The 14,002-nt window shown below is 38.2% G+C and overlaps 2 protein-coding genes across 9 annotated transcripts in view; one reads left to right on the top strand and one right to left on the bottom strand.

The window, feature by feature from the left end:
* The window catches only part of LOC111322987 (uncharacterized), a 16,778-nt gene extending 5,880 nt beyond the window's left edge, over window positions 1-10,898 (bottom strand). The window contains exon 1 of one of the 4 annotated variants that reach the window (XM_022926505.2): window positions 10,877-10,898. The gene's annotated coding sequence lies outside the window, so the exon portion shown is untranslated. Of the gene's footprint in view, window positions 1-910; window positions 1,173-3,100; window positions 3,126-5,587; window positions 5,729-10,876 lie in introns of those variants that run through there. The other 3 variants (XM_022926353.2, XM_088758423.1, XM_022926429.2) reach the window with 3 other exon arrangements.
* LOC111322526 (putative histone-lysine N-methyltransferase PRDM6) lies at window positions 5,745-14,002 on the top strand. 5 transcript variants are annotated; one of them, XM_022925673.2, is made up of 5 exons: window positions 5,745-6,051; window positions 8,994-9,238; window positions 11,466-11,752; window positions 12,015-12,273; window positions 12,631-14,002. In XM_022925673.2, the coding sequence occupies exons 2-5, from the start codon at window positions 9,019-9,021 to the stop codon at window positions 13,374-13,376; spliced, it is 1,512 nt and encodes a 503-aa protein (XP_022781408.2). In that variant the 5' UTR covers window positions 5,745-6,051; window positions 8,994-9,018; the 3' UTR covers window positions 13,377-14,002. The 5 variants fall into 5 exon arrangements, with proteins under 5 accessions (XP_022781408.2, XP_022781478.2, XP_022781551.2 ...); XM_022925743.2 differs by lacking the exon at window positions 5,745-6,051 and adding an exon at window positions 7,800-7,959; XM_022925816.2 differs by lacking the exon at window positions 5,745-6,051 and adding an exon at window positions 8,736-8,876.

The raw sequence follows: 14,002 nt of genomic DNA, 5'->3' as shown, positions 1-14,002 counted from the left end.
TTAGTAAGTTTGATGACATGGTGCGGGCTACACCTCTTCTAAAATAACAGCTAAAACAAACAATAAAAATACGGTGGTCAGATCATATTATCCAAATTGTTTTAAAATTATCCATGATCGTGTAAAAATCACCTTCTTGTTAAGAGATGACATAAATAGATAAGAAATTTCAGTTGCTATAATGATGAAGGCGCGAATTTGACTGCGTAGTTTACAAAGCATTTTCTTAAGGAAACCGCTTTAAGATGGGCAACGAAAAAAATGTATACGTCGAATTCGTACGTAAAAAAAAATTTAAAGGTGATTTCAAAATGACTGACACATTGATAAAGAAAAAAAAATCCAAAATGTGTTGAAGTTATATTTGTTTTCCAGTGACAAATTATGTTCTGTTATTCGAAATTAATGTTTAACATTGACACAACCTTTACTAAACAATACTCTGATGATTCTATCTTGTATCATAAATGCAAAAACGAATAACAAGCAGCTAAGAGTTTTTTTTTTTTTTTTTAAGCCACGCTTGTCACAAATCGTAGTTCCTGGCTATCAGTATTTGTTTTTGAAACCGTTAGGAAGTTTCCCTTGTGAACCAAGTGAATGATAAGAATTTTAAAAGTTGCTTCTTGAAGGCACAAATGTATACGACCCAGCGTTTGTCAAACACATTTGACCCTTCCTTCGTCGCTTTTGAGATCCTCTATTACTCATTTACATGTAACAGACCCGAATGTGTGAATACAGCTTTCTACAGCTTTACATTTTAATCAAAGAAACAATGTTTGTTTGTTTCTGAAATTAATTTCAATGTAAGAAAACATACATAAGAAAACTAAATACATAGCTCAGCTTGAGTGTAATTTTAAGTAGCCTAGTGCGTGTCTAGTGCTATTGCCTTATTCTTACTCACCGAAATATTTCTTGTGGCATTTATCCATGTAAACGATATTCTGTTTTCTGCCGAGCTTGGGTATGGACATGTATATCCCTGGAGTAATATGTAAATGACGCCGGATTTCGAAAGATATCAATCATTTATCTCTCTCGTAAATTGAACAATGACCCGTACTTAAAACTTTAACCCTGTTCTATGTTCCGGTGGTCGGCACTTCCGGTGCACTAACTTTCCCGCGATGCTTGGAGTTCAAGTGTATGTCACTGATAACCTTGTCGGCCTCAGTGAAAGGCCTCTCGGCAAAATTTCTAACGTTTTAAGCTGATTTTGTTCATTTTGCAGGTAACTTGTTTTTTCCTACGCGGAACTGGCAAGAGCAAGCGTTCTACTCAATATTTGAATAACTTAAAATAAATTTTATAAACGACTCGATAGCAGCAGGTATTAGGGTATTGACGTCATATTCTTTATGTAGGTTCTTAAAACAATGTCGGAAGTTTCAAAAGACATAATATCAGCGCCTTACTCGAAACAGTGGCTATGACGTCAATTATTTCGCAACATTTGACACGCTTGGGCGATCACCCCACGGAGTTTAGAACACAACGATTTCGAAATTACTTCGCCTCTGCACATCTTCCTGTTAATTTAAAACGAGTACAAAAATTTTCTTTATCTAAGCAACTTGCCTCAGACTTTCTTGTTTTCAAGAGTATGCGAGTTCAGATTGGAATATTTTCAAGTTTTGGAAGTTAACTCAAACTGTACGTGATCTGTAGCGGCCACTACCTGTGGCTCTATAGAATTTTAGGTAAGTACATTCACTTTTTTTGTTAAAAAAAAAAAAAAATGTATGCTCGAAGAAATAATGTTTTTAAGAAAACAGAATATCACCTACCGAGTGTCAAACACTTACTGTCAATAGATGCTGCCAAACAACAAAGTCCTTCCGATTACTTGGTTAATTTTTGATATGGGAAACTTTTTTTTGGCATGCTAGGACGTATATCGGGACCTTTTTTTCAAGTGAGGACATTGTTATATTATCATTGTAGCGATATTTGCACGATTTTGCAACAATTTATCTCGTTAGTCATGCAAATGAAGCTTTCTGTTATTTTTTTAAAAAAAAAACTTCCCGCCTTGCGAAGGTCAACTAAAAAATACGAATAGCAATTAATTCTGCTTTTTCGTTAAGGCAGATTTTACGTTCGTTGTAGTTCGTGTGAAAAGTTAACGATATTTTCTGATCGGAATAATGACTCTTTAAATGTTTCGGACCAGACAGTAAGATCGTTTGAGATACCTGAGTCACAAAACTAAGAGAGTGAAATAATGAAAAATGGGATAAGCGCCGCGCTGAGATCGAAGTCGAACCATTTTAGCAGTCAATTGGCTCTGGTAAACGAGGATGGAATTTAGATTGAGGGCGTTATCCATTTGTCAGGTCTCAGTGCCGATTTTTTAAAAAAAATAAATTTTTTTCATGGTTAATGGAAGCCAAAAATTCACTCTTGGCGTTTACACATGTTAAAATCCGTTGTACGTATTTTGTTTTTATGGAAAAGCATTAGAATTCAATTTTCACACCAATATTAGAAGCTCATAACCACCGCGAATTTCGCGAGCAGTCTTTGCAAGAGCGAGGAAACTGACTGACCCTACCCCACTCACTGGGTTAGTTTGGCTAAAGCCAATCGATGGAAAGAACGGGACGAATTGATTGCAAGTTTTGGCAAATGGAAACCTGGCATCAGATTGAGGATTGTGCGGCCATGAAGCGCAAACGAGAAAAATTTGACGAGTTTAGCTGTGCATATTGGCAGCTAATGTGGCTCGAAATTTGTCTTAATCTGGTTAGATCTCCTGAGTAAGAAGTTCTAAGCGATAGGAATACAGTCACCTCACTTTCTCTTGGTTCGGATCTTGTTCTGGATCAAATCCATGGCAGAGCGGCTCTACTATTCAACTAACTGAACTTTCCATCGGTTCACAGGCAGGAATAATAACCCACAGCGAACGATGGAAGAACGGTTTTTGGCGTGTTTTCCCAATATCCAATTTCCGACGATAAAGCCATAAAGATTGAATCTTTCGCTTTTCTTTTCTTTTCTTTTCTGTTGCAGTACAGTCAATCCAAGTTAGAATTTTTAGTTTCCTATGAGTTTACCTTAACTGTGGAAAGTAGAGTTTTAACTAATTCACCTCCTGTGGTTTGTGACTAAATATAGGACGACCCTTCCCAACTCATCAGATCATCTGCTGAAAGAATGCCGGCCCTCAAAAGATGTTAAGTCCTTTTAGCAATGGCTCGAGTGCCAGCGACCTGCGAACGTGATTTCCGTTTCTCATAGCCCGCATAGCTTGCGGTTTTGTCTACCCTTTTATGCATTGAGCGGTGGAGTATCGAGAGGTTTGCGATGGAGTAAAATGACAGCTCAAAGTTCCATAGACTGTCAGCTCGGTTTTTTTTTTTTTTTTTTAATTTCCTGAAGCTCCCAAAAACAAATACGGCCAACTATGTTTGCTAAGAGTTCAACGCCAGTGCTGGTGCTTGGCTTTCTTCCAACTGCTGTTGACCCACTTCTCTTAATCCTCCCCCTACTCAATTGCGGCTGCGCATGAAACACCATTTTCGTGCGTACCCGTTTTGATATCTCACTGGTGGCTGCATATGTACTGGTGTGCTCGAGCGAACTGTTCGAGCAATCCAATGAAGCGAATTCATTTAGTCGTTGACTCGGCCATGCCATGCCAGCTTGTCAGTCTCATGGAATTTTAAATAACTACAAAGATGTCGTGTTTGCCTCAACACCACACACCCTTTTTCTGCTAACGCCTCGTTTCAGGTCAGGAAAACACAAAGATAAATTACATTGGGTAGTGCCTCAACTGCGGTGGGAGCTTTATTAGCATCAGAGCTAAAAAAAAGTGGACAGTGATAAGCAAAAAGAGATGTGATGATGAGGTCACGGGTTTGACTTTATCGTTCTCAAACGTGACGATCCCCTTGTTTCCTTTCAGGTTTCGACATCATTGCCTTTCATGGTGCTTTGCTTTCTTCATGTACTGATAATCGTGATTATTACTATTATTTGAATCATTTATGGTTTCCTGATCCTCACAAGGAATGGTTTTTTCACACAGAACCCCGTGGCTGGTCTGCTCATACTTGCTTCTAATTGCTCCACCCCATCAAGTGTAGCGCTCAAACGCTATTTCAAAGCCTGAATTGTGTACACGCACAAAGAATACGTTTGTATACGACCTTAATTTTTTACTTTATCATTTGTTTTGTGTTCATCTTTTAAGTGTCCGGCTCTAACACACCGACAAACACCAAACTCCACCAAGTGAAACTAAAGTTTGCGGTTACGTAATAATTTCCGGGTTATCAAAACAGAAAAAGGATTTATCTCTAAGCTTTTGGGTATGACACCACTTGAAGCTTTTCATTTCTGGACGAATTAGTTTACTTAATACACTTAGTACGCTGAAACTGCAGTGATATATGAATTTTCATGTACTTTTTCATAACAGAAGGTTTGACATAGCAATTTTCCCTGCATTGATCCAAAAAAACAATTTATCACATAAAAAGGAAAAGTTCGCAAAAATATAACGAGTATATAGTTGCATGAAAAGAAGTGCCTAATTTACTTAATGACCAAAAGCAATTAATTTTTAAACCTTTTTTTCAAAATTGGTAATATTTATAGCCATCTAAAACTTTTTTTTCTTTTGACCTTGTTAATCTTCTCTAATCCACCCGCTGTGCATTTTCTATTAAACAGATTCACAAAATTTCGATATATTACATATTATCTATTATATTGTATATTACTTCGCAAGAAGGACATTTTACTTATTTCATAAATACCACCTCGCAATATAAATAGGACAGATAGCGAAAAAAAAATTAATAAATGAAATAAACCGCAAAGTGACGCAGAACTATTTTTGTTGAAACCAAATCTGGTGTCATGTCTCAGATTTACCAACTTTTTAAACTCCAACATGAAGTTATAGGTTTCCAGAAGCGAACAACGTGCACGCGACAAGCAATGCATGTAGCAACAAGCTTATTCTGTCACGGTCAAGCACAGTGCACCTTTACCCTCTTTACCACCTTTCAAGAAAACAAATTATCAGGTTGCATGCAGATTATGCGGCAGATCTAGCGCAAGATGTCAGAAATGGCATTGGTGAAATTCAGTACATGCAGCGTTCGCGCTTTTGTAGATCTGACCTGTGCAATGACTCGGCACGGTTACTTTCATATCCTGCTGTAAGGACTGTTTACCATATAACCCTACGACTGGCTGTTAATATGTTAGTTCAAGGGGAAATCGTGACAGCTCACTTCTTCCAAGCGAAGGACGCACAGAACGCGCTGTGTAAATATTGACAAGACACCCTTATCAGCGAAAATGGAATGGAGTTTTTGATGACTTTTGAAATTTGAAGTTAGCGGACAGACCGAGCGCTAGGAATTGGAAGTTTTATCTTCACAAAATTATATCGCGAAATCTAATTAACAAAGCGACATTTAAATAATGGTCGTCTGGAGTTATCAATTTTCAATCATTTAATTTTTATGATTGGTAATGTCGGCAAATCCAGATCGCCATACCAAACAAGCCTGCACGCAAACAGGACTGCCGCGGCTAAGAGCTCTAAAGAATCCCTTACCTTTAGAACTGAAGTCCCTAAGTCATGATCTATATTGTAATGGCGGTGTTTGGCCTTTAAAGACTTCCCAGTCTCATAACAGTGTTATTCTAATTCAGCATGGTGAGGGACGCGTATACACAACCTATTATGTCGCAGACATGTCGGAATAACATATCAGCCCCCATATCAAACGTGCGATACGAGATTTGGCAGTGTCCCAAGCTGTCAAAAACTTTTGACGTTTACCCAGAATGATTGACACATACCCGACCGAGGTTCAGAGAAAAACGCGAGTGAAAGAACATGCCGCTCACTGTTCCAAGCCAAATGTTTGTTGTGATTATCAAGTGACAAGGCCCTCAGTTTGGCAGAACCAACTAAGCCTGTTTTGAGTGGCCAAACTGAACACCAGACCGTTCTTAAATTGGGTCTTTGATGCAAGAAATTGCGCTTTGAAAAACTGGCGTCCTGGAAAAGATAAGGTTTGTATGTGCCATTTAGTAATAAGTGTATAATGTTTGCGTGAGTAATGCTGTAACTAATTCGCGACAGACTTACACTATTAGAATGTTATCAAAACTTTGACACACACATGCATCTTAATACTGTCTCTTTTATCTTTTTGCCATCACATGTTTTTTCCTTTGTTGAGACCTAAGAAGTGCCCGATTCAAACCAGTCTTTGTGGAGTATTCGACTATAAATTTGATGCTAAATTCATTTCAATTCTTATTGTTTTTCCCTTTTTGTCGAAACAGATTTTCTAGTAACTACTGAGTATTCAGAAGTTTCAATGTGATAAACAGCCCGGGCGTATTCTTTACATTTCTGCCTTTTTTTGCCTTGAGCCTATCCATATCAGTGCAGCAAAGAGGCACTACCCTGCGATAAAAGAGCGTTCTACATCGATCGGTTCTAATCCTCTTCTGCTCTAAAACGGTTTTCACTTCCGCGCGTCCATCCAATTACGATATTTGACATAATGTTTTATTTTCTGACACGCATGCAAACAAGAGTACAAAACTTTTTTCAAAAACTTTCACGAACTTCTTAGTTCTAAAGATTATACTCTCAGCCTGGATGCTATATCTTGCGACATATCATGCATTTTTTCTGTAATCGTTGAGTGGTTAGTTTCAGCCGCGGAAAGTTTATACTGTAAACAGTTATTACATTGTGGCTTGCGAGTTTTTCACTGTGCCTTGCTCATCAGCACCTCGTGGGGCGGGACCTAACCTATCGCATTGAAGCCAAATTCCTTCTCGTACTCTCAACTGATATAGATATCTAAAAAAAAGATTAACTTTTAACTCTTCAATGTAAGTAAAGCCATCTCTGTTTGTCTATAAAAGGGTGTTCTTGTGTTATCTGCGGGAGTTTATTCACCAATTAATCTGGCGTAAAACATTTAAGAAAGGAATGTTTCTCTGCGCATATAAGAAGTCTTTAGAAATATTGTTCTAAGCTCCTATTGTTTCTTTGAAATTGCCGACACAGCCGGATCTCGCGCGCAGTTTGGCAGGTATAAAAAAACAAAAGTTTTTCATCGAGTCTCCATGCGGAAATATCAATAAATTGAATAAAGGTAAACTAAAGCGGATGATTCTCTCAATGGCCATTTTTAGTTGCTCATCAGCCTACTCGTAGATTTCGGTATTTATTCGGACTAAATTCCAACATTTTCGTTCCGGGGTATTAATAGCAAGGCTTTAAAGATAACAAATCTTTATTTGCTTGTGACAGAACTTTTAAATCTATCTGAAATACGAAGCCGTCCTTTTGTTAAATACCTGCTTAATCATATGATAGAGGAAGTTCTTAAACTTTATCTCATTCATGCCCTCTAGCTAGCATTTTTGCCGCAAAATTGCTTGGTATTTCAACATCAATGCATAATTGATTTCAAAGTCGCTTTATTAAGACAATCAAACCTTGTCCGCTTTTCAACAAATGACAAAAAAAAACTATGACACTTTCACTTTTGGCATCTGAGAAGACACAAATTATTCAGTACCGACCCATTGTGTTCAAATGTGTTAAGGAAGTCGCTTCTCATTGCGGCAAGTCTTTGAACTTATCTTCCAGCGGATTGCCATTCCCCTGGGTTCAGTTTTCCTTGGAAAATACGACCCTTATCAAATTGTCCAATTTCCGGCTGAAACAACAAACTTGGCAGTTAATCAACTCATCTCATGAGTCTGAACTTTTTTGGTCTTGAAACGCGACTTTTGTCATTCAAAATAGAGTGACGTAACATCTGGAGAGATCAATATTTCAACCATCCAGTAAGATTAGAAATAAAGAACTGTCCTGCATAGTAGGCAAGAAAAATTCGAGTCCTGTGAGATTCATTGACGCATCTTCTGCAGTAGGAACGAATCTAACACTTGGTAGGTTTTCTCTTAAACTGATTTTGTTATAGGAATTATTGATGATGGTAACTGGTTTTTACAAAAAAAAAATCGGGTATTCGAGTGAAAGTGTCGTTACAAGAAACTCCTTAAAGGTTTAAATTGAATTTTGGTAGAAAAGCATAAGTTCTAGATTGTACAGCGTCAAGTTCCACGCTGGACTTAACATGCTAGTCACTTTGAAAGGTTTTGTGAATGTTATCACAAACATACGTACAGCTTTCATTTAATAGGATGACCACACATGAGGGCTTCATTAGGGGCCTGGCTTACAAACTCATGGAATTTGTCAGACATAGACTGGAAAATCGCTGAAGTTCCTCTGGTTATAACATTAAATTGTAAAAAAATGAATCGTGTAACAGCCCCTCTCAATTTTAAAGTGGTGCGATCTAAATCGAAAGCAATACTTACTAAACTAACTTCTATGTAAGTTCAAGAACGTTGCTGTTTACCCTGAGCGTTTCATTCATTATCGTGGATTTTTAACTTATTACGCCCGTGATTGTTGCGTAAGGTGGCAATTCATTGAGAAATAATACTTTTATTTTTGACGTTTTTGTCGCGATTTTTTGTGGTTTGCTTATATAGCGCCAAAAAAATACATTTTGTTTAACTGTCCTTTATTTTGTCTCCCAAAGAGACTAACCTCGTCACTACAGCTTATCTTGATTGTTTTGTTACTGACTGATAGATGTTATCTACGTTAGCGTCGCTTCAGACAGGATTACGACAGCGATAGATACAAGATAGAGAGACTCGAAAAACATAGATGACTTGAGCACATCGACTCTCTGACGGCTACAACTAAATTTAAGCAGCATAGTGTTTACTACGACCTCTTCCGTTAGCAACAGTTATCTGTTTGACAAAGCTTTAATTGATAGTGAGAATTTGTGAGTTATGTGTTTTATTTTCTTATTACAGATAAGCAGGGAATTTGATTTTATCATTATTTTTCATGTTACATTGAAAAAATGCCATTCTCTACTGTTACAACTTCTTTGTTTTAGTTTTCCGAAGCATATTCGCACGAAAATGGCGCGAAACGGGATGGCGTTCACAGCTCATTTTCCCGCCAGTCAAGCATCTCTGCAAAACACTGCACCGCACAATTCCAAGCATTTTACATTTACTTACGACGACTTATACAACTGTTTATATCGCCACAACGAGCTGCAACTCATCGATATTGAAGCATTCAAAGCACAAAGAAAATCAAGTCAAACAGAGGCGGAAAAACAAAAGGAAACGTCAAGTAAGTGAACAAAGCAAACCGTTTTAATCTTCGTTATATTGCGTGCCATATTATAAAAGTCATGTATTACTTAATAACGATATTAGCTCGAATTCAACCTTGCATCCGGTAAATTTGTCTTGCATTAATCTTATTGCTGCTGTCAATTTGTAATCCAAAGGCCTTTTGCAAGTTAATCTCTCTGTGCATTTTTGTGTCATAGAAACAAGCTGTGGAGAAGTAGCATAAGAAAAGAACATCGACAGCTTGCGTTCAAGAAAGGGAGGGATATTCTTAACCGCAAAAGTAAAACATTTGTTATTTTTTCAAAACCCATTTTTCCGGTTTCAACCGAAAGGGAAGTGAGTTGTGAGTATTTGCTAGTTACAGGGGAAGACCCCCTGAAGTAGAATGTTATGATTACACAAATACCGCATTGAACACGAGAAACTAGAACATTCGAAGGAAAAAAAACCGTTTTCTTATAAAATAGACTTTGTTTGTTGTGGTGATAAAAATAGTACTTGTTAATCTTTATTCTGCCGCCAGACATACCATGGTGAAAGCGGTTTTTGTCCATTGTAGACAACAGTGTAGCTAAAACAGAAATTGTAATTACTTCCTTCTTTATAGAAAGGATCTTCTTAAAAGCGAAAATCCAAAATTGGACAGATTTTCTTTAATAGATTTCCAAAGTCTGCTCTTGTTTGCTTCGCCCGCCCAACTGGACGAATAAATCGCCCGTGAAGCTCGCTTGAACCGATCTACCACTTAAGGTCACGACATTTCCGGCAAGCGGAAACTTCGGCAAATTTTGTTTTATCATCATTGCATTGAAAATCCCCACGATGCAAGATTTGGTGGGCGGAGCTATTATGGCGCGCGAGCACACGCAGATGACAGAACGCTTTGTTGAAATTTTTAACATTTTTCAATTACGTGTCTGGAGATAACTCTCCGTATCCAATGTCGGAAGAAATTTTTAAGCTTTGCCAATGTCGGCACCTTTGAAACTGAATTAGTATCTATCGTTAACAGCGTTCTCTTGATTTCTAAGTGAATAATTCTTGCAATTACCCTGATTATGAAAATAACCTGAACAACTGCTCTTCGAAAAGAAAGGTAAAAAAAAAAAAGGAAAAGAAAGGTAAGACTGAGGAGAGGTATTCACCAGCAATATTTACGACCTCACGCTGGGAGCTCTATTTTAGAATTGAACTGTTACTACATTCTCATCCGTTTTGTCTCTTCTTTTTCTTTAGCTTTGTAAAGGTAACTCCCTGACAAAATGTCACTCTCGTAGTTCCTTCAACAAAGCGTCTTTTCCCTTTAAACTGAATGAACAAATCTTAAGAAATGGTTCCGAACTGCGTCAAAAGCTTCCTTCGTGTAAAGCTCCACGATTCTCCCTTTTTGTCCCGGTCTGCGTGCGTTTGCACTGTTTGAAAATTATCGGGACAAGTAATATTGAAGACAAGAATTTTTCTGTGAACTTCGATGTTTGACTCAAACGACACAGAACAGCCTTTTCGTGAGCACTACCATATGTTCTATGAGAATGCTGAAACCACGAATGTGACTAGCATGACGTGGATTATGGCATAAAAATGATTAGTCTCGTGTTTGTACCGTGGCCCTAGTTTTTTATGGAGAACTTACCTTGAGTACAACTATTTTTCTGCTGAACTTTGTGCCATTTTCGTTCGGTGAGATTCTGTTACAAAACGGAAAGGGTGGTGGAATCCATTTTTTAAGGGATCAGAGGTCAATTTTTTCTGGCACTTTCTGACGTCGTGTTTTGATGATTATAACATTTTAATCAGGAAAAAAGCGTTTCCTCCTGATCAGACTAAACACGTGTAGTTAAGACTGTAAACATATGTTGACCAAAGGTAACTTGTGCGGAATGTGGGCTAATGCATATTTATTTTTCTTTTAATCATTATGTTTTAAAAGGTGTTGATTAGAATGACTTGCGCCAAAACTTTCTCGTCTTACCTGACTTAAATTCACTCTCCTCGACAGTACTTTTTTTGTGTTGTGAGTTTGGATTAGCTCCAACAGGTTTGTTTGTCTGCCAAAAGAAACCACGTCCGAGATAAGCGAGGGTGGGAGAGAGGGGGTGACTCCGTACCCAAGGGGTGGGGAGATTTTGCTACCAATACAAACGCTGCTTGTACAATAATGAAAGATACCTCTTTTTACTGCCGTAAAATCAGATGATAATTTTTCATTTTTGAATTCTCAGACTGTGATGCGTGTCGTTCAAAGCAAGACGTATGCCCAATGCATAAAGTTCCAAATTCTGGGAGGAAACTTCTTATTCCAGGACAGAAACAACCAGTCAAATTAAGTTACGCCATTGCGTCCTTTCCCGAGGAAGTGCAGCTCTGTGTGTCGAGTATTCCTGGGGCAGGTTGTGGGGTCTGCGCAAAGCAACATATTCCTGTAGGCACGTGGATTGGACCATATGAGGGAAAACTCGTCAAATATGATGACGTCAAACCCAACACAGACACCTCTTACATGTGGGAGGTAAGTCACCTATTTTGGAACAAAAAAGAAAGTCAAAATCTAAGTACCCAAAGAAGTATTTAATTTGAGAATGAACACCTCATTACCAAATCTTGACTGAAGTGTTATTTATTTCGACCCCCAGGTCCACTTCACTCGTGCTTTTTTTTTTTTTCTTCTTTTTTTTTTTTTTTTTTTTTTTTTTTATCTTGCTGCCATAGATGTATTGTTTGGTTTAGTTACAGAGTCATAACTTCTTTATTTTTGCACTGACCATTTGTAGATTTACCAAGATGGCAAGTTATCCCATTACTTGGATGCTAGCGACGAAAACACCTCGAGTTGGATGCGATTTATCCATTGCGCGCGATACAGGGAAGAGCAGAACCTTTTCTCGTTTCAGTACTGCGGAAATATCTATTATCGGGCTTTTAGAGAGATATCCATAGGGACGGAACTTCTCGTGTGGTACGATGAAAAATATCCCCAGGATATGGGAATACCACTGGAAGTCCAAGATATGGCATTAGTGGACCCCAACGGTATGTCATAACAATGACGAAGCGACTTAGTTTAGGTAATTGAAAAAATATTACTCTTAAGAGCTCAGTGCTTAAAATACGAGCCAAAAGTGTGAAGTTCTAGGGTCAGTGATCGGCTTGGTGTGATTCCTTTCATATGACAGATTTTATCTTCTCAAAGGGAATTTAAAACTGTAAATGGCAAACACCAATCATTTTTCATTCCGAAGAAGGTCTTCTCACTCTCATTGTGCCCTCGAATTAAAGGGGAGCCCAATCTGCTTAAACGTAATTTTGCTTTAAATCATTTCATCAGATCGCTTGTCCTCCTTTTGCTTATTAAATGGTATTCACAGACTTCACCGTCCTTTTGTCTAGGTACCAGACTGCTTCAAGAGGTATTAGCAGCACAAGGTCAAGCGCAACCCCCAGATCGACCGATCAACACCAGGAAATATTCTGTGCCTGTAGTTTCAAGTCAGCCAACAGTCGTCTCGAGTACTCCTACGATGACATCTTCCCGAAAATCACCCCTCCCTGTCTCACGTGATAACATGAAAGAGAGAACCTCACCTACGTCACCAAATGACACTCGTATTTCATGGCACCACAAGGTTTCAAATCCTGCTATTTCTCACCTCAACATACCCATAGGGAACAATTTCGTTCAGGCTGAGCGGTCAAGAAAAGTGGACCCGGTCACTTTAAAAGAAGAAAGGGTTGTTATTGAGGATTGCGATGACGACAGAAGGTTCAGTTTAGCTGAAGGATCAGAAATGAGCCTTATGAAATGCGGTCAATGTAGTCAGTCATTCGCACAGAAGAACATGCTCCAGGTTCATGTATGTCCACGCATGCCCAGGAGACCTTACACTTGTAACTACTGCTCTGAATCTTTCTCTTTACCTAACGAACTGCGCACGCACGTCGTCACTCATGCTAATGATAAGCCATTCAAGTGCGGGTATTGCTCGCGCACATTTGCTGGAGCGACAACGCTGAACAACCATATTAGGACACACACAGGAGAGCGACCATTTCTGTGTGATAAATGTGGCAAATCTTTCACGCAGGCATCCCAACTGAGCAAACATCAACGAATTCCTCACGAATGCAAGTACTAGGTCTGCAATTTAGTATTACTGTTATCATTAACATCACATTTTGACAAAAGAATTTCATCGCCTACACGACACATATTTTTATTTAGCCTTTTTGACGACAGGATTTTGTCCCCACATTATGAAAACTTTTATCAATATTTCTTGGATTCTTTGAAATAAGATAATTTGATCCTTGGTTACAATATAAGTCGTAACTGGTTTAGTGAGTGTGATAGCTCGCTTGAAATTTTGGCGCATTTTGTAGCAAAATTTATATTCAGCAGGTGCTGGCAAGCGCGACTACACAAAGCTTCAACTGTCCGAGAATGAGACATAATTCAAGCCGACGCGACTACTTCACAGACCGATAGTGGAGTGTTATGATTCTGTATCCGAAATCTGCTTGTTATGTTTTTTATTTGAAAAAAAAAAAAAAAAAAATCACCACAATGGTCATTTCATAGTTCATTTGATCCGCAACCTATTTACTATCAAATTTCTATTTTCATATCTGACATGGTTTTCTTTACACCACGAAGAATTTTTTATCGCTAAACGATGAACCGCGTATCAAGCGAGGAGTATGAAAAAAATGTAAACAAATGTACATTGAATTGTGTAAATAAATAAATAAATAAATAAAAAGA

The sequence above is a fragment of the Stylophora pistillata genome, chromosome 4 (assembly GCF_964205215.1).
Source record: "Stylophora pistillata chromosome 4, jaStyPist1.2, whole genome shotgun sequence".
NCBI classification, from domain to species: Eukaryota; Metazoa; Cnidaria; class Anthozoa; order Scleractinia; family Pocilloporidae; genus Stylophora; species Stylophora pistillata.
Note: the sequence above shows the minus strand (reverse complement) of the source record. Positions and strands in the feature narration are given on the sequence as shown.